The sequence below is a fragment of the Nerophis ophidion genome, linkage group LG05 (genome assembly GCF_033978795.1).
Source record: "Nerophis ophidion isolate RoL-2023_Sa linkage group LG05, RoL_Noph_v1.0, whole genome shotgun sequence".
Classification (NCBI taxonomy): Eukaryota; Metazoa; Chordata; class Actinopteri; order Syngnathiformes; family Syngnathidae; genus Nerophis; species Nerophis ophidion.
The window spans coordinates 47,403,494-47,428,897 of NC_084615.1; the positions used below are offsets into that span (position 1 = coordinate 47,403,494).

At 39.7% G+C, this 25,404-nt stretch overlaps 2 protein-coding genes across 5 annotated transcripts in view; both read right to left on the reverse strand.

Moving 5' to 3' along the window:
* Window positions 1–1,015, reverse strand: part of galnt14 (UDP-N-acetyl-alpha-D-galactosamine:polypeptide N-acetylgalactosaminyltransferase 14 (GalNAc-T14)) — a 167,003-nt gene extending 165,988 nt beyond the window's left edge. Inside the window, exon 1 of one of the 2 annotated variants that reach the window (XM_061901157.1) lies at window positions 609–1,015. In XM_061901157.1, the coding sequence (XP_061757141.1) occupies window positions 609–896 (288 nt within the window). In that variant the 5' untranslated portion in view covers window positions 897–1,015. The remainder of the gene's footprint in view (window positions 1–608) is intronic. The other variant, XM_061901158.1, reaches the window with a different exon arrangement.
* A 1,123-nt stretch (window positions 1,016–2,138) lies between these two features.
* LOC133553219 (AN1-type zinc finger protein 3-like) lies at window positions 2,139–25,002 on the reverse strand. Of its 3 annotated transcripts, none has more exons than XM_061901167.1 (7): window positions 24,432–25,002; window positions 9,590–9,751; window positions 4,714–4,754; window positions 4,358–4,579; window positions 4,219–4,284; window positions 3,967–4,137; window positions 2,139–3,889 (listed from the first exon to the last, which is right to left on the reverse strand). In XM_061901167.1, the coding sequence occupies exons 2-7, from the start codon at window positions 9,661–9,663 to the stop codon at window positions 3,735–3,737; spliced, it is 729 nt and encodes a 242-aa protein (XP_061757151.1). In that variant the 5' UTR covers window positions 9,664–9,751; window positions 24,432–25,002; the 3' UTR covers window positions 2,139–3,734. The 3 variants fall into 3 exon arrangements, with proteins under 3 accessions (XP_061757151.1, XP_061757150.1, XP_061757152.1); XM_061901166.1 differs by having other exon boundaries at window positions 9,590–9,701; window positions 24,432–24,985; XM_061901168.1 differs by lacking the exon at window positions 9,590–9,751 and having other exon boundaries at window positions 24,432–24,923.
* Window positions 25,003–25,404: the final 402 nt, after the last annotated feature.

Below are 25,404 nucleotides of genomic sequence, written 5' to 3' on the forward strand. Positions count from 1 at the left end.
AGGTCCTGGGTAATTCTGAGTTCAATCCCAGGCTCGGGATCTTTCTGTGTGGAGTTTGCACGTTCACTTCGTGACTGTGTGGGCTCCCTCCGGGTACTCCCGCTTCTTCCAACCTCCAAAGACATGCACCTGGGGATAACGACTTGTCCAGGGTGTACGCCGGCTTCCGCCCGAATTCAGCTGAGATAGGCTCCAGCACCCCCCGCGACCCAGAAACGGACAAGGGATGGATATATATGTGCGTGTGTACATATATACATATACGTATCTATAAATACGGACACACACATGGATAGATGGATGGATGGATGGATAGGCCCCAGGTCAAACTCTTTCCACGCAAAGTGGCCATGGGTCAAAAAGTTTGAGGACCCCTGCTTTAGACAACCAGCAGCAGCTTGTGCATTAAACTAAACATCACGTGACCACCGAAAACCGGAAACGTGAGGTCCTCACCTTCCTTACGTCACAGCACAGGTGCGCAAACCAAGTCCCTGCTCGGAACACCATCACCACCCACCACAGGGAGCATGCGCAGTCACCACTAAAGTGTCAGGAAAGTTGGCGGGAAAAGTCAGAAGAGTGCGCGTGGGACAGGTGTGTCTCACCTGTTTGTCGAAGCCGACAGCCGGAGCAGGACCAGCGACAAGACGCGCACCGACACCTTCCCCGGTTGCCACGCCGAGTTCGGACAGTCGCCTTCGGCTAAGCACCAGCAGGTAGACAAGCACTCCGAGCCACACGAGCACCGCCACGGCCACCGCCAACCGCCGACAAAGACGCTTCATTTCCTGCCAGAGCAGCCGGCGGCGCCCGCTCTCACGGAGCCGTGCTGGCGAGCACGCCGACACGCACGCAAACCAAGAGGAGCAGCAAGAAGAAAGCCACGAGAACATTCTAGACACTTCCTCACTCTACGTTTTTCATTCTACATTCTACACACTTCCTCACTCTCACCCAGCGTGTTGGAGCCAACTCCAGACTTGCTCTCTTCGCGTGCGCGTGAGCGCCACCTGCTGACGCCTGTCAAAATAAGAGCACAGCGTGTAATCGGGAACAATAAATACTTTTACTGTGTAGTTGTAATGTATGACATAAATATCTAGGATTGTTTTCAAAAGAGGTGATTATGAGTATGTATCTATAAATACCACTTCTTGAGATACATGTTTAAGGAGCTCAAGACCAAAAAAATCATCCTTTTACAAATGTGGTTACATTGTACTGTCCTTTGCTGCCATCTAGTGTTCTCAAGGAACTCTCCTTTCCTCTATCTTGTGCCTTTTTCAACTTTTGTCTTTCGGTCATACTATACTCGTGCTGTCAAACGTTTTTTTTTTTTAAGATTGTTAGTAGTTACAATTTTGAATTGCAAGTAATCGCAAACAATCACAGGATAATTTTTGCTTATATAGTTTACTTAAAAAAACAGTATTTTGTCAAGAGCAATATGTTGTCCGAATGTATACGATTTAAATGTCATTTATTCGCCAGCAAGCACATATGATCACTGGTCGTTGATCCTATAACTACCCATCTATCATTTTACCATAATCCATATGCGTTCACAAAGTACGCAGAATATGATTTGCGAATAAATTGAACCCTTTTTTTTTCCTGAGACAGATTTGTATTAAAAAATTGTATACTTACTAAGGTATATTTATTATTTATGTGTTCACTGTTGTTACAGAGAACAAGGAACATGGATAAAATTACTATATGCATACTTGTCAACCTTGAGACCTCCGATTTCGGGAGGTGGGGGCCGGGGGCGTGGTTAAGGAGAGGAGTATTGTCACATTAGCATGATTGATTGAAACTTTTATTAGATTACACAGTACAGTAGGGGTAGGATTAAATTAGCTCTGCTTATTCCTACTCCTTTTCGGATGTGCTGTAATGATACAACTGGAATCGTGTGATGTATTACATTGTATCGTATGCATGTTCCAAATAAAATGAAACTGAAAATGCAAAAGGAGCATCTGTGTTGATACACAATGAAATATTTTTGTTTAATCCCATTGCTGCATTATCCTTTACACCATAAAACTTTGGGAAACGTCTCCTTGCATTAGAGTAGAGTAACTTCACTTTAATTTATGATTCAGTATTCATGACAATAAGGAAACACACATTTTTAATCCAGTTTATTTTCCTCAGCAGAACAGGGAACGCAAAATCAAAAGGAGAAAACAGGACAGAAACGTTCTTGCTTCTTTTCAATACAATGAACTAAATATGCCACTCTATGCTAGGGTGTAAGTAACTCAAACTGATATAAGGTTAAATAATTATTTTCTTTAAAAAGGTACACAAAGATATTTTCTTCCATTTCTAATTAGCACTCAAAAAGCATTTCCTTTCCAAAATCATCCCAGCCAGATTTAGCTGTGACGTTTTGTCCCTTTAGTCGGGGAGGAAGGAGGCATCGTTGATTGATTCTCCCTTTCCTCCTGCTATGATGCTTAATTAGCTCCTGGTGGAAGGAATGCGCTAAAACAAACCAAATCCACAATGTTTCACAAATTAGGAGCGAGGACAGAACACAAAGCAATCAAAATTAATTTAAGAGTTCTGGATCAAAGCGAGTGGTAGCGTCCCAACAGTTTTAATTTGTGATGTCATGCACGTCAAATTGATCCTTCACGTCGGCAGCATTTGCGATACCAGTGAATTTGATCATGTCGCTGATATCCCTAAAATATGGGAGTTTTATTTCTGTGGAAATCCGCTGATAAAGATCTTATTTCTGAGAGACGATTAGCGTGCTAGCTTGAGAGCAGACGAGCAAAAGACATACATACATCCTATGTATGTATGTACATACATTTAATGTATGTATATACATACATAGGATGTATGTATATACATACATTATATGTATGTATATACATAGATCCTATGTATGTATGTCGCCCTGCAATCCTCAGTTAGGAAAAGATTCAATTCTTGTTGCAAAGAGAAAACCCACACGGCCCCTTATCCAAACATATAAATTCTAGCCACAAAAGACAAAATAAGAAATAAATTAAAAGAACGGTTTGAGGAGGGTAGCATGTCATGTGATCCCCTCAGGTACTCCTTGGCGGTGTTCTGGTGAACAACTTCATGAGAATACAAAAATTCAGTCGTACTTCCCGCCAAGTGTGAGGAACAACAGTACCGAGCGTCAGGGAGGGGAAGGAAGAGGAGGATTTGCTACACGCACGCACACACACACACACACGTTTTGGGTTTTCCCTGGAGTCAGCGGTCCATCAGAGTTGGAGCGCCAATACTGCACGAGGAACCGATCACTGGTGGAAGAAAAGTGAAAAAGAAGAGGAAGGTGGGGTCGACCTGAGGCGTCGTTGGCCGGGCGGACGCCGCGACTGACAGAGAAGACGAGCGTTGGGCACAACGTCCAGAACTTGCTGTACTTAGGAAAGAGAAAAGAAGAGCGGAGAGAGGAAGAGCAACGCATAGCAGAGTGGATCCGCCTCCTTGGCGTCTTTCCTCTGGATAAGGGGGCGGGGTTAAGGCTGTGTGAGTGCGAGCTGCTTCGCCAGGAGTCCAATCAAATGCTCCAGCAGGAAAATCAGAATCATCAAGCTCAGGTCCCCCCCAAACCCAAACCCCTACCCCACCCTCACCCACCCACTTATGGTCATAGTCCTCACCCCTCCCCCCTCCCCCAGTCTTGGTAAGCGCCTCATCTTGGATTTAATGGTGAGCTGGGGCGTGGCCAATCAAGAACACTCCTCCCCAATGCGTTGGCACGACCGCCCCACCTTGCGGTCCAGTTTGACCATCTTGAGGACGGCCTCCTCGCGGCCCCGGCCCAGGTGGTCGAAGAGGCAGTCGTGTTGCTCAGGGAGGCGGTGCAGCATGCAGAAGACATATCCTACAGGAAACACACATGGGAAATGTCAATCAGAGGTGATCGCTGCGTCATGTGACACGGTGTGTGGCTCTACTGACCACAGCGACAGGAGCCCAGTTCCTGCTGGACCAGCTCCAGTTTGGTTTGGCAGCGGTAGCAACGCCGGCGTTTCTTCTGCTTCGGCGTCCCGCCTGTCTCCTCGCTGTCGCCATCTTTTGCCTCCGCTCGCAATCGCTTCTCCGGCGTGGCCTCGCTCTCTGAGGCAGAGGCTGTGAAGGCGGCAGAAGAGTGGTGGGTTAAAAACGGGTGAAGGGGCGAAGCGAGTGGCGGTGTAATGGAGGGGACTGTACCTGACTCTCGAGGACGCTTCATGGGGGTACACAGTGTACCCTGTGCCGTTTCTGTAGACGACACACCTGCAAAGTGGGCGGGAAAATAAGTCTGAGATGAGTGGAGCCAAATATTTTAGAGAAATTATCTGCTGCTTACCCTCCATGGAGGTGGCAAAGAGTGGCGACGGTTCTTCAGCTGCTGGCTGCTCTGCAGAGCTGGGTGGCGACGATGATGATGACGATGCTGCCGCTGAGGATATGGACTGAGTGCTGCTGGTGGTGATGGCGGTCTCGCTACTGAAGACAGGCGTCTGGCTACTGCCGCTGCTTTGCATGGCCTTGGAGGTGCAGTCTTCACCAGGCTGCTTCTTCTGGATGTCTGCAGCAATGAGGACCAACATGTCTTACACCATACTACTTCTCTAGCCCAGCAGACAGAATGTTGCACAATTATGTTCCTGATATTTTCATCGTTTACATGACAGGGTCAGATATTAAGTTGAATGAACTTACCAGCAAAACATTTGGAGCAGAGGTTCATGGTTTTACTGGACCTGCAAAGATATACGTATCTAGTAGATCAAATTGTGGAACCTTAGCAACCTTTGCTATGCTCGTTAGCAAAATGTTTGAATTAAGTATGTGCCAATTGATCGGCCACCAATCAGCATCGGTTGATTTTCGTAAAAAAGTATTTGATCGCCATTGCCAAAAAATATCTTTCAATGACCATCAAAAACGCTGATTCCCTCTGGCTGTTTATGGCTCTCCATAAACAGTGTGGAGCCGCTCCTCTAACCTTACAATAATAAACTCCTTCACGGTAAATAAATTGCATTTCTTAGTACCGTAAGTAGAGAAAGTCCAAATGGAGCAACAGCACAAAGCAAGTGTAACGTCATGCTTGTTGTAGCTCGCCTCTGTAGCCAGGGACATCGAGGGACAAAAGTAAAGAGTCTCAAATCACGACTACCTTCTGTATTAACACCAGAAAAAGATGCAAAATTTGTTGCTAGTTGTTTCATAAAAATCTCATTAATAGTCTTTAAACACTTGAAAAAATCTCAACGAAGTACATTGTACAATAAGCAGCAACAGTCGAAAATATGGCAAAAACGATAAAAAAAATTCCTAATAACTATATATGAATACATTTTCTTTACCTTTTTTAAAGAAAGAAATATAGCAAATCATGCAAATGTCTTAACATCAGGACCACGCCCCCACCACCAAGGGTATCTTGGCAGTCTAGGGGAGACCCTGTTGCTGTATATTTTGAATTAGAATGCATTAAAAAAGAACATGAGTTTTTGTCTTTCATAGGAATTACAGATGATAGGCAAAATTAAAAATAAAGTGCTGTTCCCTTTAAGACATTTGATACAATGTTGAGTGGTCAGTGTACAGCTCGTATGAGAATGTGAATTTCAGTATGTGAATTTACTGTCCCTTCAAAATAAGTCACAGTCATTAAGTACACCCTAAGAATTCAAGCAACTTAATTGGACTATACTAACAGCACCACCAGTCATTAAGTACACCCTAAGAATTCAAGCAACTTAATTGGACTATACTAACAGCACCACATATGAGACGGCCCGCAATTTAGTCCCCCGGGACCCTGATTTAATGAGTACTACAAGAACAATAGTATGTACATAATTTAAATAGGGATGCAACAGTATCAAAATCTCACAGAGCGATAATATCAAGGTGTTAGGACAATTGTACGAGTGTGGGAATATTTTAGTTTATACCTTTGGAACAAGATGAGTATATCAACACCAAGGAGTGGTGCGAATGTGCGTGACGGCAACAAACCTGCACCCCGACTTTATTTATTTTATTTATTTATTTCGGTAATCTTCACATCTTACAGTCGACACTTATTGAGACGTTTGGTGAACAAGCCAGGTGAATGTAAACAAAACAGCGAAAATAGTGTGCGTACACAGAAAATGTTAAATACATCAGCAAAGACATGCTGCCGTTTACTACTGATGAAAAACTAGCACTTCTAAAAATGCTGCAAACATTTGACGGATATTAGTCATACAGTCATGTCATGTTGGTGTTTCTTCACTTGGAATCTGCCAGACTTAAAACATTTTTTTCATATGACCTGTTAATACATCTGCTTACACTGTAGTGTTTGTTACTCTTCACTTTTGTTTAAACAGGTCTTACCTTGATTGTCAGTTAAGTAATGTACAACTCTACCTCTGCCTCCATGTTCATTATTTCAGTGCAACTTTGTCAATACTTTATTTAGCTGTTTTACTTATTGTTTTGGTTGTGTATATTTGAGGGTCCTCCACCCCCTCTTTAACATATATTATTGCTTTTCGTTGGGATTTTTATTCAAGTGCAAAATTTTAGTAACACAAAGTATATTTTACTTTTTTTTTTTTAACTTGGAGTTTTAAAATTTTGCATTCCAATTACAATGCTAGTACAAGTTTAATGTATTTTAAAGGATATACAGTACATGTGTATTATTACATTAGTGGTTAATTTGGCAATAATATTGTTTATTGGCAATCATTTGTACATATTGTACATACAACATTGACATATTGTCAATTAAAATTTGTTATCGGTCCAGACCTATTTATTCTGATGATGTTTTTCAAGAAATGTCAAAAAAAACAAACAAAAAGTATTACTCTCATCTACTACAAACTCTTTACTTTTCTGCTCATGGCGTTAAAGGCCTCCACCTTGTCGGCCCCAAGCTGCGCAGAGGACTCTAGGAGATGTAGTTTATTTTAAGACCCAGCCAACGTTAAAGCACCAGAAAAAAAATGAACACAAAGTTTTTGTTTGATACTGTCATGATACACCCCTATTAAATAGAATAAGATATAAATATAGTAGATTGTAAATAGCGTAGGTTAGTAAGAATAGATTATCAATGGAATAGAACAGAATAATAGAAGAGATTGTTCAAATTGAATGTGAAAAAAATAAAAGCAAACAAAGCAAACCAAAAAATGCCCAGTTTAGCACAGTTGGGACACATTTGCAAATTAAATGTACCTGTGATCGTTATTATGTTGGAAAACTACCCAAAGAAGTCATGCTTCAGTGTGCCACAGTACATGTTGGTGTTCATATTATCCTCAATGGATTGAAGCTACCCAATGTTGGCAGCACTAATGCAGCCCCAGAGCATGATTCCTCACCAAGATGTCAGCACACGTTTGACACTATCCGAAGCAAATACGTTTTTATCTTGATCTCATCACAGGATATACTTCCACTTATTCTTAGTCTGCTTGTCTTCACAAGATTACTCACAGCTTTCTTTAAAATTCTCTTTAGAAGAGGTTTCCTACTGGAACCGCAGCCATGCAGACCAATTTAATGCAAAATGTATGGTCTAGCCCAGACTCTTGAAACCTCTGCAGTAATGCTGGTAGCACTCATATGTCTATTTGTTAAACACAACCTCTGGACATGACACTTAAGCCTAAAACATCTTGATGTTGAGCACATTTTTTTTATATGACATGGAGAACTGACAATATGAGTGAGTATGGGAATGAAAATACCAAATATAAACACACCTGACACGTATGCAACTTTGTTGATATTTTTAGCCTAGAATACTCCTATAAAATCGAGGTGGTCGAACAACAATCTCTTTAGTGAAAAAACAAAACATGCCATGCCCAAGCAACATTGGTAAACTCAACAGTCCTTGGCCCGCACCAACCTAGTCAGGACTCAGTCTGCAAAATTCACAGCCTCATACACAGAAGGAAATCACAGAACTATTCAGGTCATATATCTTAAAGAGGTCATATGATTTGTTTCTACACATAAAACACTTCCATGTGGTCCACATAACATGTAATGGCCTCAGCCCCTTTGACAGTCTCTTCAGGATGCGTCGTTTTGTTGGCAGTCTTAGTTACGTGGCTCGTACTTCAACAGCGTCTTCTACCTGTTGGCCATGCTGTAGTTTTTAGCGCTTCCATATCGTGTTTACTGACAGATATGTATAAGTATAAACTATATGCTATTTTGTATTAGAAATTGCAACACTGGAGGCTGCACGTGCATTTACAAGCTAGTCTGCCTTACAGCAAGAGGATACAGGAAAAAAAAAGGAACTTAATGACGGACTACAATGGCGGACGGGGAAAAAACGTTACAGGTTGCGTTCCTGCATTTCTTCTCCAAGTGACTTGTTTGGGAAAGTATGGAGGAACGCAAGCAAACTTATGCACATCCTAAATATACAAAAACAGGTATTAATCGGTACTTAAAGTTGGTTTTGCATAATAGGTTACCTTTAAGAAATGTCTGATCTGTTATGGACACCACACACAAAGATTTAAAAAAAACCCAACATTGAGCAGTTTGATAATTATAAAGAAAAAAAATTGTTTTTTTTTGTCATTGCACATTAAGAATAACAATATGTCTTATCAAAAGTCAGACTTAGGTTATTTAAGCTAAAAATTTTGCGTGAACGAACGTCATCTAACAGAAACGAAGATGAATCACATCAATTGCCGGGAAAATAAGCAATATAGAAAAGGACATCCAAGAACGGCTCTATGTGTTGATGAATGATGGCACGTAGCTATGAGGCCACAGATGGCCAGGGCAGACAGACTTGAGTAACATTTGACATTCCTGTTATTAAAAGTACTAGACTTCAGATAAGGTTTGCAGTTCTTAAATCAAGTGTTTACTACGAGGATTGATCAAACCTATTGATTGCCTGTTTAAACAATGTTAGATCGATATGTACCTTCCTTAAAACTTGCCAAGCACTCGAGCAGGGCGATTCGGGCCAAAACTCATAACCTGGTATTTTTAAGCCAAATGGCAATATTGGAATATATATCGGTATCTCAAACAAAAAGTTCAAAGTGCTTAAGGTTTCCTAAATATTTTATGGCTAGATAACCAGTGTTGAGAATATACAGATCACTTTTGTCGTAGATAGTAATGTAACATATTGCTTATTCTATAAAGTAATTAGTTAGCAGTTACGATGTCAAAGCAGTTTTTGTTAATTTTGTTCATCACGTACCACAGAGCTATGCGGTTAACTTGTTTATAGCCTTCGCTTGTGCACCAGGATAGATGGAGATTCTACTCACTCACTGCGGTGATAGCCGCTGGTGGCTGTTCAGTCACTATACTACGTAAGTCCATAAGGACTATGGGGAGAGGCATTTTCAAGCCGAGGAGTGGCTAAACATTTGACACAAGGAGCAAGCAACAATGGAGCAATCGCTCGCTACTGTGTTAAGTCGCTAACAGAATTGAATGTCATGAACAGCTAAGATTAGCGATGAAGTCGCTACAAGGAGGGACGTAGGTTCTCAAGCAAATTGGTGTATGTGTAAATAAAACTGGAGTCACTCACCAACAGCCAAATGCAGTTGCTGACCAAAGCATTGCATCACCCGTCAGCCGAGAAGTCGGCACCGGAGGCGCCATATTCTTTTGAAAAGTTTGTTGTGTTGCATCAGAGAAGCCTACGTAAACACGCAAGGGTCAAGGTTGAGGCGCAGAGAAGTGCACACGGCTGCAACAAAGGCACATCAAAGATATCGGTATGGCAGTATATTCTCAAATATATATTTCTTTCTAAAACTTACCGGTATTAACTGTAATACCAGTGTACCCCGCAGCCCTTCCTGCGTACGGATCGATATAGTTGAATCTTAGGAATACAATTCGATAAATCGAGTACACATTCAGTGGCTCTTATTTAGCAGTCGACTTTTAAATTCAGCTTTAGATATTTTTAGGCATGTGCTTAGCAGGGCTTTGAATACGATTGGCACGGCACGATTTAATTAGATTTTTGGAAGTAATGATTTTAATCTATACTTTTTAATAACATTGGGTGCCAGTTCTATGATTAACTACATTCCTCTACAAAATACATAAACAGCGCAGAAACATTTCTATTTCACTTCAAAGAAAACAGTTTTTCTTTATCAAAATTATACCTAGACATTTATTAGTCATATACAAATAAAACAAAATAAGTATTCAACACTTCTATTTTCTAAAGTAAATCTGTACAGCAAATATAGGCATAGACAACAATATGATTTGCCTAAGAGGCTGGACAGTAGAGACAAAAAAAGGATTTAAAATTTTTTTTAATACTGTAAGAATCTTAAATACCCTGAGTGTTTACAAACAACAACAAAGGTTTCTTAATTCATAAATATTTATTTATACTGTAACAATGCTGCTCATTCGACTGTTTCAAAATTAAAAACGTATTTTTAATTTTTTCACAAAAGTTTAAAAGCAAGGACAAGCATAGTGCTAAAAAACAAAACAAAGTACACATGTATATATGTAAAAGAAAAAAAATTGCAACAACAAACGGTAGGACACCAAAACTCTTTCTTAGGGGTGCACCAATTTGTTTTAAAAACGATCCGATTCAATTCGAGATTTGCAGCTGTCGATACAATTCAGGGACATTCTTAGCACGATATTATCTAAAAAGAATCAGCGAGTTGAAATCGATTCAGTAACAAAAAACTACAAAAAGACCCAGTGTTACTGTAAAATCAATAGTGGAAACCGGACATTGCGGGTGGAGTTTCCTATATCTGTTATTTCTTGTAAGGGAATTAGATATAAACAAATTATGGATACAAACAAGCAAATGGACAACAATTAATGGCCAATGCATTCACATCTTTTTTGAATAAAGTGCAACCAACACTTAAGGTTAATTTAACAAAAGGGAAACATTTTTTCCCTCACATTTTCAAAAATTCAAGCAATTGTCAAAAGTAAGGTAACCAACATTTTAACAGTACATTTATCTGCCATACAGCAGGCATGTGATTTAGACCTAATGAAAAAGACTGAAAATTGGCCGGGGGTCTGTGGGCCGCAGGTCCCCAGCCAGCGGTGGGCAAAGCGCATGGTTTTTCCAGCAATTAAACATGCATAAATTAGCAAAAAGAAGCACCATTTAAAGATGTTTTAGTGTTTAAAGAATTGAAAAATGATCAACAGAGTTTACATAAATACATACTCCATTCATCCAAATTAATCACTATGTTTCAGCCACAATGTTATTTAGCCACTACAGTAATTACAACTTGTGTTCATATCCACAGGAACCACATGGGTTAGCCTACTCTATACAGTATTTACAAACTTACTAGTGTTCACTTCGCAGCCACGGGTGGTTAATCTACAAACCCTGATTCCATATGAGTTGGGAAATTGTGTTAAATGTAAATATAAACAGAACACAATGATTTGCAAATCATTTTCAACGCATATTCAGTTGAATATGCTACAAAGACAAACTGATAAACATTTTTTTGGGCAAATAATCATTAACTTTAGAATTTGATGCAAACAACACGTGACAAAGAAGTTGGAAAAGGTGGCAATAAATACTGATAAAATTGAGGAATGCTCATCAAAAACTTATTTGGAACATCCCACAGGTGTGCAGGCTAATTGGGAACGGGTGGGTGCCCTGATTGGGTGTAAAAACAGCTTCCCAAAAATGCTCAGTCTTTCACAAGAAAGGATGGGGCAAGGTACACCCCTTTGTCCACAACTGCGCGAGCAAATAGTCAAACGGTTTGAGAACATCCATCCATCCATCCATTTTCTACCGCTTATTCCCTTTGGGATTGCGGTGGGCGCTGGCGCCTATCTCAGCTACAATCGGGCAGAAGGCGGAGTACACCCTGGACAAGTCGCCACCTCTTCACAGGACCAACACAGATAGACAACATTCACACTCACATTCACACACTAGGGCCAAATTAGTGTTGCCAATCAACCAACCTATCCGCATTCCTCAATCAACCTATCCCCATTCCCCATGTCTTTGGAGGTGGGAGGAAGCCGGAGTACCCGGAGGGAACCCACGCATTCACGGGGAGAACATGCAAACTCCACACAGAAAGATCCCGAGTCCGGGATTGAACCCTGACTACTCAGGATCTTCGTATTGTGAGGCAGACGCACTAATCCCTCTGCCACCGTGAAGCCCAGTTTAAGAAAAATTTTTCTCAAAGTGCAATTGCAAGAAATTTAGGGATTTCAACATCTACGGTCCATAATATCATCAAAAGGTTCAGAGAATCTGGAGAAGTCACTCCACGTAAGCGGCATGGGCGGAAACAAACATTGAATGACCGTGACCTTCGATCCCTCAGACGGCACATTAAATCTTATGTTGCGTTTATAATGTGTTACAGAGCTGATGTTCTCCAGAAATGTGTTTGTTATTATTGTTCGGTTAGGGTTCACAGAGTGTGGCCCATATTAGTAAGAGTGTTAAAATTATTTTGTATCACAACCATTAGTGTGATCCGTATGGCTGTGGAACAAGACCCCTGGTTTGAACACAGTATAAGCAAAAAAGAAACTCCTCTGCCTTTTTAAAAATGACGGCAGGGGAAGCATCACTCGTGACGTCACAAATTTGACCCGGCGGTTAAAGTAAGCATGCGCTAATAAATTTGGGGAGCGACTTTTACCCGGCAGTAATTCAAGGCAGGCGCATATTACATGCCTGGCGGCTATTCAAGGAAATACGGTATGTATGCATCAAGTGTTCATTCAAGGCTAAGGCAAAATATCGTAATATATATCGGCCTAAAAATATTGCGTTATTAAAAAAAGGCAATACCGCCCTGCCCTAATCTGCAGTACATGATTTCCTTTTCGGTGCCATTTTTGTTCAGCCCTTCTCAGTTTTTATAAGTTACCGCCAACGATGAAATGATCCATTTTAATAGCTACAGCAGTAGCATATAGCAGTGGTCCCCAACCTTTTTGTATCCGCGGACCGGTCAACGCTTTATAATTTGTCCCGCGGCCTGGGTGGGAGATGTCCCTTTTTTTTTTTTTCTTTGTCATGAAAAAGGGACGTTTTTGTCATTAAAAAGGAAGGTTTTTGTGCTTGGTGCACTAATTGTAAGTGTATATTGTGTTCTTTATGTTGATTTAATAAATACATTTTTTTTTTTTTTATTTATTTATTTTTTTTAAATAAAAAATAAAAAATTATTCTGCGGGCCGGTGGTTGGGGACCACTGGCATATAGCACATAGCAGTTAGCATTCCATGACCCGCAATGCACTTCTGCCATGACCCTCCCCCGCGGAATTCTTATTGGCTGACGTGTGTGTGACGATTGCTGACATTTTTTTCCGTCTCTTCTGGGAATGAGATAGATATTATTTGATGTTGTGTAATCTGCAGTACAATTTCTTTCGGTGCCAACTTTGTTCGGCCCCTTCTCAGTTTTTATAAGTTTCGCCAACGATGAAATAATCAATTTTAATAGCTACGGCAGTAGCATAAAGCATATATAGCAGTTAGCATTCCATGACCCACAATGCACTTCTGCCATGACCCTCCCTCGCCGAATTCTTATTGGCTGACGTGTGTGTGACGATTGCTGACATTTTCTTCGTCTCTTTCGCGAATGAGATAAATAATATTATTTGATATTTTACGGTAATGTGTTAATAATTTCACACATAAATCGCTCCGGAGTATATGTCGCACCCCCGGCCAAACTATGAAAAAAACTGCGACTTAAGAGTCCGAAAAATACGGTAAATGTTTATTTACAAACCTTTATTGTTCCCATACGGGGCCTGTAACACGGCAGTAAAAGGACCCAATGGCTGTGGAAACTAGCTCTCCAATCAAATAAAACTCATTAACTTCACCGTGATGTTTTGGTGAATTTACAGAGGAATTTGTGAAATTAAAACAATCCAAAGAGAATGAAACAATACAAATTGAATGCCATTCTAAGTAAAAATTGTAACAAAGACGCTTGTAAACATGTTAGCATATTAGTTAATGCTGATGACGCTAGCTTGATTACATTAATATACCATGTACAAATATACATGAAAACACTACTATCAAACTTGTGACCATTTAGTACCAGTAAGTATGAATCGCTTGTTTTATTGAAGTGATGAATGAAGAAACTTTACGAGTAGAAACCCTATATACGACTAGAAGATGGAACAGCATTTGTACTGATTACACTTGTAATGTATTACCGATGGCCTTTGTCTTAATGCTATACTGTGATCATTTGTTTGTTATGAAATAAAAGCATAATGCCAGAATGTAACACATACTGGCATACACTATTAGAGTTGCAGAAAATATAAGTTGACCTTCTGATGAGTAAGGCTGGGAAATACTCTCGCGTCACATTGTTAGTCTAAAAAATCCGCTACACCTCCCTGATACCGAAGTACATGTCAAAACATTTTAACATAAATGACCGCCATAACCACAAAACCAGGGGGAGCTCCACAAACTACGTTAAACCCAGATTCCGATCTAACAAAGGTCTTAACTCAATCTCTTTCTATGCCACATCAATGTGGAATGTACTCCCAACAGGTGTAAAAGTAAGTGCATCTCTATCCTCCTTCAAAACCGCTCTAAAACAACAAACACCTCCAGGCAACTTCAACCCTTTATTAATACCCTCCTCCATTCACATCCCATCTCCCCGGATTGTACATAACCTATACATATATAGCTTGGTCGGTAGAGTGGCCGTGCCAGCAACTTGAGGGTTGCAGGTTCGATTCCCGCTTCTGTCATCTTAGTCACTGCCGTTGTGTCCTTGGGCAAGACACTTTACCCACCTGCTCAAAGTGCCACCCACACTGGTTTGAATGTAACTTAGAGATTGGGTTTCACTATGTAAAGCGCTTTGAGTCACTTGAGAAAAAGCGCTATATAAATATAATTCACTTCACTTCACTACACTAATGTAAAAATAATCGAATGTATTTCTTATGTATATACTTGTTCTTATGCTAGCTGAACTCACTACTTTCTCTGCTCGCTGTACATATCCTAATAAGTAAGACCTACACTGTTTCAATGTCCATTTCTCTGTTGATGCAATTGTCGATGACTGAAGTACTGATATCAACCAAAGCTCCTCATCCCACCACCCGGATTGTAAATAATGTAAATAATTCAATGTATATACTGTGATGATTAACTTGTGTGATGACTGTATTATGCTGATAGTATATATTTGTACCATGAATTGATTAACGTGGACCCCGACTTAAACAAGTTGAAAAACTTATTGCGGTGTTACCCTTTAGAGGTCAATTGTACGGAATATAGACTGAACTGTGCAATCTACTAATAAAAGTTTCAATCAATCAATGCATGCCATCTGGTTAGTTTTCGCTTTTCCATCGGGGCTGACTTCTTAAATGTAATTCTCTTCCAAAACACTAAGGACAATGTCTCCAAAAAGAGCAACTGCAGCGTTTGACTAGATATTTACCATCAATAAAGAGCAAAAGACAACCACATCAACATATTTGTTGACACCAGAACTAATCATTCAGAAACAAATCAGTTTACTTTTAATGGACGTTTTACTCATAAACCAGAGGAAAAGACATTTGTGAAGATAGGCTGTGCAACCTCAGAATGAGTCGCGGCAGAAGATGGGAACATTTGCAACGCTACAAAAGAGCTCGTAATTGTAGATAAATAAAACTGTTAAAACACTTTTGTAATGACCAGCTGGTGTTAATATGCATTATTGATATTCAGAGCTCTCATATTCGCAAACATAACGTGCTTGAAAGATATTGAGGTGGTGTATGTGAGGAAAAAGACGTGTGTGCACGGGAAAGAGTATGTGTCGGAATCAGTGTTCGTAATAACGCCATTATATAAAAACGTTAGTAACGCCGTTACTTTTACTAGTAACAAGTAATGTAATTAATTACTTTTAGGTCCGTTACAACGAGGAACACTACTTTTGATGTGGTTTTAGGTCAACAAGATAGCATCATAAGTGCAGCTAGTTCAATGCAGGAAATATCTTTTTAGTTGTGAACGCAACAAGCAGCATCGCACTAAAATGAACTTGATATCAAATAAGGAGAGGCACCATCACACTGTGACACAACAGACAACAACATATGCACACATACACAATGGAATATTGAACAAACAGTCAATGATTGGAGTGACAAACTTGCCACCCAAAATATACAGTTTGTTGACAAGAAGATAAGACAGCCATCAAAGCACATTCAATCTCTTTATTAACCAGAGGTAACATAATTAGTGTGAAAAGATTCAAAAGAGCTGACATCAGAGTCGACAAACTGTGCTGCTAACTGCTGGGTTTGACAGGTGAGTGATTACATGGTTTCTTTTAGATTGCCAAGATACCTGTGGAGGTGAAGACGTGGCTAGCGGCATGGGCAATATGATATGTTATTTGCTACGATGCATATATTTTCATTTGAAGAGGCAAAACACTTTGTACAAATATTTTAATTATTAGTACTTACATATCTTTTTTCTTGCATATTATTGGTTTTCTCTATTTTCCGATTGTTGCTGCTTTTTGTACAATGAACTTTGTTCAGAAATATTTTTCTAGAAATTTCTGCAATCCTTTTAGTCACTCTTAGTTAAAAACAATTAGTAACAAATCAATCATCTATTTCTGGTGTTGTTGTAGATGGAATGTACTCGTGTTTAGAGACTCTTTACTTTGTTGATCCATGTTTGTGACGAAACGCGAGCTGCAGAGAGCGAGAGCCTTCCTTTCCATGAAAGTTGACAGTCATTATGTTTCCATACACTAATATGATTTCTCAAAGAGTTTATTTTTTTGTATTTTCACACCCTTGTGTTAAGTCCAAGTTTAAATGTACACCAGGGTTTCTCAGCGTGTTTTGTTAAGGCAGTCGCCTTAACAACAAAGAGCCACCGTCTAAACTAACGTCTTAAAGGGGAACATTATCACAATTTCAGAAGGGTTAAAACCAATAAAAATTAGTTCTCAGTGGCTTATTTTATTTTTTGAATTTTTTTTCAAAATTTTACCCATCCCGGAATATCCCTAAAAAAAGCGTTAAAGTGCCTGATTTTCGTTATCTGTGAAGCCATCGTCCATTTTCCTGTGACGTTATCCAGTGATGCCAATACGGAGAGCACAGCAAGATATAGCGACATTAGCCGGGATTCAGACTGGGATTTCAGCGGTTTAAGCGATTCAACAGATTACGGATGTATTGAAACGGATGGTTGGAGTATGGAGGCATATAGTGAAAACGAAATTGAAAAAGAAACTGAAGCAATTGAGCGAATAGCTATTGATGCTTTTCGGCTACGTTTGCCTTAGCATCGCCGGTTAAATGTGCAGACCAACTATCGGAAGTTTCGCATCTTGTGACACTGGATCAACTTAAATCAATCGATTGGTAAGTGTTTGTTTGGCATTAAATGTGGGTGGAGGGAAACGCTGGATGTAAATATAGTTTCATATGTACATACAGCTAGCCTAAATAGCATATGTCTGATTAGCACATAAGTCAACAACATCAACAAAACTCAACTTTGTGATTTAGTTGACTTTATCGTTGGAAATGCATCTGCAGGTTATCCATACATCTCTGTGCCATGTCTGCCTTAGCATCGCCAGTAAAATGTGCAGACACTCCGGCACATTCAATGGGGGTCTGGCGGCAGATTTCTTTGACTTTATCGTTGGAAATGCATCTGCTTTGAGTGTCACAGGATATCCACACAATCTTGCCATCTCTGTAGTAGCATAGCTTTTGTCGGTAAAGTGTGCGGAACAAACGACTGACCATTTCGTTGGCTTTCCTCACACCCTCGTATTTTGAACAAATTTGGTCCAATTTCTTGCCACTTTCGCATCTTTGGGCCAGTGGTGCAACTTGAATCCCTCCCTGTTAGTGTTGTTACACCCTCCGACAACATCAGATATTGACACAAGCTCTCACAGGAGTTCGGATTCTCCATTTACCCTTGACAGCCTGGTCACAGACAAATGTATGCCGAATGATGTACAAGAGCAGCAAGATTCCAATAGGAGCAATCCACAATCTTCTGTGGTGAAAGAGAGAAGAGCTCTGCTTCAGGTATGTGGGCGCTAACTTCATTGCTAGGAAGTAATATTGTTCAGAATCAGAATCAGACATACTTTATTGATCCCCGAGGGGAAATTAAAATTTTCAGCACAATTCCATTTAAGATCACACAAACATTACAGGGACACAGAACATGAACATGATTGCTGACGGGTCTGCCAACTTCCGGCGCTCCTTACAAAAAAGGGTGAGATACAGGTAAACAAGTGTGTGTGTGTGGGGGGGGGGCAATTAAGAGGCACATACATGTTGTATATCTGGGGCATCAAAACATTTTTATATGAACTGCACTGCAATTAAAAATACTCTCAGATGACCACTTTCAACAATGTGGAATCATATTTTGCCCATTTGTTTTAATATTATCATTGTTTGACAAAAATATTTGCTTTGGAATCAGAAGTAAAGATGGCAAGCATATATTAAAGTTCAGCTGTTTTAGATGTATTTAAATAGTAGTAAAGATGGCAAGCATATATTAAAGTTCAGCTGTTTTAGAGGTATTTAAATAGGGTTGTATAAAAATGCTTTGAGTAGTTTCTTATAATAAACAATATTGAGTTAAGTAAAACTGCAGTTGCATTAAAAAAAAAAATTTCTGTCACAATTAAAATACTTCAAAATGCTTTATTGACACACATTGTCGGGAAACAATGTTGAGGGCCATTTGACATGTTGTAAATAACATGTCAATATATTACACCTGTGCTAAAGTGGGTTTACACCAAATAATGTATTAATGATTATTGAATGTCATTTTGTAAAAATCCTTATAATTTTTTTTTTTCCACGAGGCAAAACCCAACAACCACAGGCACGACAGACTAAAACGAAAACTTTCAATCGAAACAAAGTTGCTGAATGCAGTAGAAGAATACATCCAGATAAATAAGAGACCTCTGGACATGATGGAGATGGACATGATGGAGACATCAGAGAAGCGATTGTCTGACAATTTAGACAAACTATCATCAAATATTAAGTCAAAATATTGACTTACTAAGTCATAATAACTACATACTTAGTATCCCAGGTAACATAGGACAGTTTTGCGTTTTGCTTATACTTTACGGAAAAAATATCAAGCTATATATCGTCTATCGCCATTCTGCAAATGGACCGGAAAACACAACCAAAAATAGAAGGCTTCTTTGTTTCTCAAATATTTTTATTTATTATAAGATATTGTTATTTGGTTATTTTTTAATAAACGATGTGTTCAATGTAGTCAGAGTCTGTAGTCTATTGCCCCTCCCAGGCTGTGGTGGCAGCGGTGAAGTGGAGACGTGATGGCGACAGGCCAAGTTACACTGTTCCTTACACCCACCCACCCCCTTACCCGTCCTGCCGCCCATCCCGGGCGACGCCCCCTTCCACCACCTTAACACATTTTCTGGGGGAAAACTCTGTACTCTCTCTAATACGACTATTGGTCATACACGGTGTGCCTCATGTACACTGCGCGGCGGTTAATACTTTTAGCGCGGATAAATATATTGCTTTTCCGTTTGACCTACGATGACAAGTAGGGCTTCACAATACACTGGTATATTTTAGAAATAGATATATTTGAGACAATACTGTCATACTGGTATCTTTTGATGTGCATTAGTTACAGCAGTTTGTGGCCTGTGCCGTGCAAAGCTATTGGGGGGCTGGCAAGCACCAAAGCTTGACACAGACCCCTCGCCACATTTGCCTTTGCGCACAGTGGACGTGCCCGAACTGTAGCGTCAGGGGCTCCTCTTTATTGACCAACACAACAGAGCAGCCATCAGAGCCGCTATTTGCTAAATCTAACTCAAACAGTTCGGATCAAACCCTCACTGATGTCACATGTCGCTTGGCACAAGAAACTGCCTTCTAAAAGCACACATACATTGTTCTCATTAACTTCTCTCAACTGCACATAACCCATAAACTGTTTTCCTTAGTAATTAATTACATTTATTAAAAAGAGTAATTCCATTAGTAATTAAATATGTTTTTGGTTAAGTAAAAAGTAACTATGATTAATTTTTTAAAATAGTAATTTTCAGAACACTGGTAGTTACAGTAATGTGGTGTTGTTTTCTTAGCTTGCCATAACCCTCTTTTTTTTTTTTTAAATAAATGCCAAATATCAACACTGAGTTACACATTAAACATCCATCCACCCATCCATTTTCTACCAGTTGTCCCTTTTGGGGTTACGGGGGGTGCTGGAGCCTATCTCAGCGACATTCGGGCGGAAGGCAATGTACACCCTGGACAAGCTCCTTATGTACGCAATAATAAACAAAAAAACTATCCACTTTTCGCCGACACAAAAATCACACCACACACCACCGCTCTAATGTATGCGCTATAGCTGGGTTGCAATCACCTAGAGGCACTTCTGGATTACAGGTGAAGGTCTAGAATCCCAACGAATTGATTAAAGTGGACCCTGACTTAAACAAGTCGAAAAACTTATTTGGGTGTCACCATTTAGTGGTCAATTGTACGGTATATGTAATTAACTGTGCAATCTACTAATAAAAGTTTCAATCAATCAATCAATCAATCAATCAGTAGGCTACAGTTTATTTAACTGTATCAGTGCAAATTTGGGCATATTTCAAAATGTTTAGAGGCAAATGTATAATCGGCCTTGAAAACAATATTTTAAATGGGATGGAGTGGATTTATACCCTTTTAAGAAAACATATTTTTGAATGATTTAAACCATTCATCATTACCAAGACTTTACTGCTCACCTCGACCTGACTTCCTTTAAAACTTCCAAGGATTTAAAGTACAAAAGATTAGATGCACATCATGTTTTTACATCTGGAGGAGTCCACAAATTAAGTATTAATTTGTTTAAGAAAATGTTGGACTTATTCATACAATATAATGTATTTGATTGACATAACAAGTGGCGTGCGGCTGTGATCCCGACGCTAATGAAAAAAAGGATGACTTTAGTTTTTGCAGTTCATTTCAAGCTACAAATACTAGCCTAATCCAAAAATCATGTCTGCAGTTGTTTTTAATGGTGTATGTAAAGTTCATATTTTGTTTAGTTATTTACCTATTGATGTCCATGTTGTTCAGCTATGTTTGCTAAAAATAAAGATTCAGTATGCTGTTAAACCTACAAGATTAGTAAAAATTGGTTTATTCATACTATTAAAGATATTTTCTTGATGCTTACAAATATTGCTAAACATGCAATAATGCGGTCATTTTTGTCGAATTTAAATAAAGTTGATTTGAAATGAAGTTGATATAGCACTTGGCGTTCCTGCACAACAACTACTAAGCTTTTAGTTTATGTTATGAAAATCGACTACGAAAATAAGTTGGATTGGACTAGGGCTGTCACAGAATGAATATTTTTTATCATGGTTATTGTAGGAAAATTATCATGGCTAATATTATCACGGTAATTTTAAATGTGCTCAAAATTTTCTAAAATTACATATACTGAAATCTTTTAACCAAGTTTTACTTTAAAAAAAACACACATTTAAAATGTATGTGTGTAGAAAGTTGAATGCACATATGAAAGCAACACAAGCATTATAAACAAAGTAATATGGCAGAAACAAAATAATGCTATACATAAATAAAAATAAATGTGAAAGTGTTTCAAGACGGCACCATATGGACATAAGACGTAACTGCACTTTTTGTCCATACAGATAAAAATAGTGTTGTCGTCGCCGCCGCCATGTTTTCTCGAGCCTAACGGTACAAGTGCTTCAGTTTTCAGGAAGTAAGCATCCATTTCATCCATCCATTTTCTACCGCTTATTCCCTTTCGGGGTCGCGGGGGGCGCTGGCGCCTATCTCAGCTACAATCAGTGTGTGAATGTGAGTGTGAATGTTGTCTGTCTGTCTGTGTTGGCCCTGCGATGAGGTGGCGACTTGTCCAGGGTGTACCCTGCCTTCCGCCCGATTGTAGCTGAGATAGGAAGTAAGCAGTGTTGCCTAAAATTAATAAATGAAAATTTTTCTGTAATTAAAAATTTAAAAAGTATTACTAACCATCTGGAATTGATCATTTTACTGTTTACCGTTACATCCCTAGATTGGCCCAACAATCACAATATTTATTACTAGAACTTAACATGACGTTAGTTTATTTGCACAACCAGGTCTTCATAGTTATATATGGGCACAGCAACCACAAAAGAACACAAACTAATCCAATCTCTTAGTTGTCCTTTCTTTACGTTTAGTTCCGCTCTCAATCATTAACACAGTAGAGATTAAAATGTGATTGCATCACAAGAACTTTCTCAGAGAAATCAAATGTTTAAACAAACATTTCCCAAAGTTATCACTGCAGACACAGAAATTGCCTGATTGTATTCCACAGGATGATAAGTGATATTTTAAGAGCCATTTCCCTCTACACACTTTTATTCACGACTATACCTTTAAGAACGACTCATTTCGGGACCCTATCAAAGCTCTTTCCTATCTCTATTTTGAACAAGTGGAACAGCCAAGAAAAGAACAGCTATACTGTATTTTCTGTTCAAACTCTACATTTGCTCACTTGTTTTAATGCTACACTCAAGCTGGTTGACCATCATGTGAATTAATCCGCAAAAAATAAAAATTAATGTGACGTCATATGCAATGCAGCTATCGCAGCAGCTGTGCAGAAGATTTTCGGCACTCCATGGAGTACTGATTTGATTATTTTTTTATTAAACTAATTGAACAATCAATCAAAGCGACATAATAAAATCAAAGTTTTTTAAATTGATTTAATTAATTTATTTTTGCAGTATTGTTTTAAACTTTGACTAAGTTGTTAAAAAGGAAGGTAAAGAGTGCTGTATGCATTCCAAGGCAGTGTAAAGAAACACTACACACATTTAATAACAATAGCCTTTACCATCAAGAGACATGCATGTCCTTTTCCTCCCACACAAACACACACGCTCCTCTACAGTCACACACTCGCCTATCAGTGTATCATACAAAAGCACACACTGTGTGACCTGCAGCTACACACATGGTGGCAATGTCATCATCTTCACCGTTTCTATAAAAAAAGATAACCACAAAAATTCGAACAAAAACATTGAATGCCACTTCGACCACTGTGACCGTCTCCAATCTTAACAGATCATGACTGTGGTGGTCCTATCCCCCGGTGACATGTGGACCAGCCAGGTGTTATTCTTGTCCCAGCCCACATACACACGTGCGCTGTGTCACCTGACATTGACAGGTGGGTCACTGGATTAACTCTATGACACCAAAGAATGAACTCTGCGGGAGTTTGGGGAACAAACAGGCATTCAGTATTAAAATGGTTCTATTAAAAACAAGTTATGTTCCTGGTTGTGTTTTACAATGCATCTTATACACAGATTTGCCAATCATTTTGTTAATTATAATGAGCCTCTGAAATCTAGTTATCTAGAAATCAAACATCTTCATGGTACAACTAATACTTATATTGTGCAGGCAGAAGCTTGTTTCTTTGTTCAGTTATTAATACTTTTATCATTAAAATGACCAAGGCAGATATTAATACTTTTATCATCAAAGAGATCAAGGTTTTAATGGTAGACTAACCGAGGAATGATGTAATTGCACAAAGTCTGAGAAGTTATCCAATCAGATTGCTGTGATGATATTCCACAGCCACAGGAGCAATAGGTGCCTTGTATCTCTGGGATTGCTTAAGTATGCTGTGATATACAACAACCTATCAGCATTCACAAGCGAGTGTTCTAGTCTACTTTCAGCTACTGAAAAGATAAAACGGTGTTTTTTTTCCTTCTGGGGTGACGCAGGCCATGCAGTGAATCACATCCGGTATGCAACATACATCCACCGCTGTGACATGACACATCAGAAAGAATAAAACGAGTAAAACAACCCATTTATTCAAATAAATTCGTCCGGATTTTTACATTGTTAATGTTTCTTTCTGGGGTTGTTGAGAGCAGCAGGTCTCGTTTAGAAGGAACCTGCTGGCAATAAATCATGTTGTACGTCGGGAACGTCACCTCTTAAATGTCGTTAAACACGACACAAGCCAAGCCCAAAGACCGGCAGCGTGTATTGCTACCGAGTTAAAGGCGAAATGTTGCCGAAGAGTGTCTTTTTATGTACTTTAAAGCAAGCAGGGGGTCTATTTACCAGGCAACTTCCCAACCCCCCACCCTCGGCCTGCTCAACAGAACAACAACAATAGGCTTTTAGACGACTTTAGAAAACTATATATAGCTTCAACACAGTTACTTTCATGTCGTCTGAAGACTTCTCATTAAAACTTACCCCCAAAAGCCGCAGGGACACCGGGGAGGGAGGCTGGGGGGCTTGCTTCGCTCGCTGGTGTCACCCATGGCGGCCACAAGGAACTACGCGAGGCTGGGGATGAGTCCGCGGCCTGCTCGCTCGGCAGAGCAACGATCCAAAAAAGGCGAGGAGGACTCGAACAAAAATGCCGTCGTCGTGTCTAACAAATCCTCAGGAGATTCACGAAGCGAGTGGAAAGATCGTGAGCCGCTTTGGGCCACAAAGGTTGTCGTTGGACTCCAACAAAACGTTGGGAGTTGTAACAGGAATAATTGAAAGGTAGTCAAAGCAATCAGCTGGACCTGTGGACGTTAGACGATACCAACACGGCGGATGTGAGGGGGTAGCCCAATTTTTCAGTCAGAACCAGCACCAGTCCAAAAAGTGTCCTCTGCGTCGTGGTGGTTAAAAGGCAATTCTAGACAAGTTGAAGCTGCATTAGGGCGTTTTGAGCCGCAAAGATAAAGTGACTGAGGCAGGCCGGCCAAACCGCGCAGGACTATTCCCCCATCTATGGCTGCAATGGTCTCAACCATGCTGGACCGGAAACGCGTCCATCAAACTACAAATGTCAATATTGGCTAACTAAAGCAAAATACTCAAATACTGGCTGATGTTACGACGATTGCTGTTACCGACAACAAATGATACTGTTTTGCCTTTCTACGGCGGATTGAGGAGCCGCAATTCCACGTTCAATGGACTCCACTTACACAACTGTAATTATAGTACACGTTGAAAGAACACCCAGACAGGCCTGCCTCTTCTTGCTGACACTGCAGCCTCAAATCGCATGTCATTGATATTTAATAATGAAAGACGATATGCTTTACACGCATATGTTATTTGTGTTAATTGTTTACCATGTACTGTACTTACGTTTTATAAAGTACACTATTAAAACTTAACCGTTGTGCAATCTACTAGTGGTGGGGATGCTTTACTAATTGAT

What these genes read in the sequence shown, in the direction of transcription:
- LOC133553219 (XM_061901167.1), bottom strand. Translation starts at nt 9,663, where the DNA reads ATGGCGCCTCCGGTGCCGACTTCTCGGCTGACGGGTGATGCAATGCTT. An exon ending in CTGCTCCAAATGTTTTGCTG is followed by an intron (nt 4,580 to 4,713) that starts GTAAGTTCATTC and finishes TCATTGCTGCAG; the next exon opens with ACATCCAGAAGAAGCAGCCT. An exon ending in ACTGGGCTCCTGTCGCTGTG is followed by an intron (nt 3,890 to 3,966) that starts GTCAGTAGAGCC and finishes TGTTTCCTGTAG; the next exon opens with GATATGTCTTCTGCATGCTG.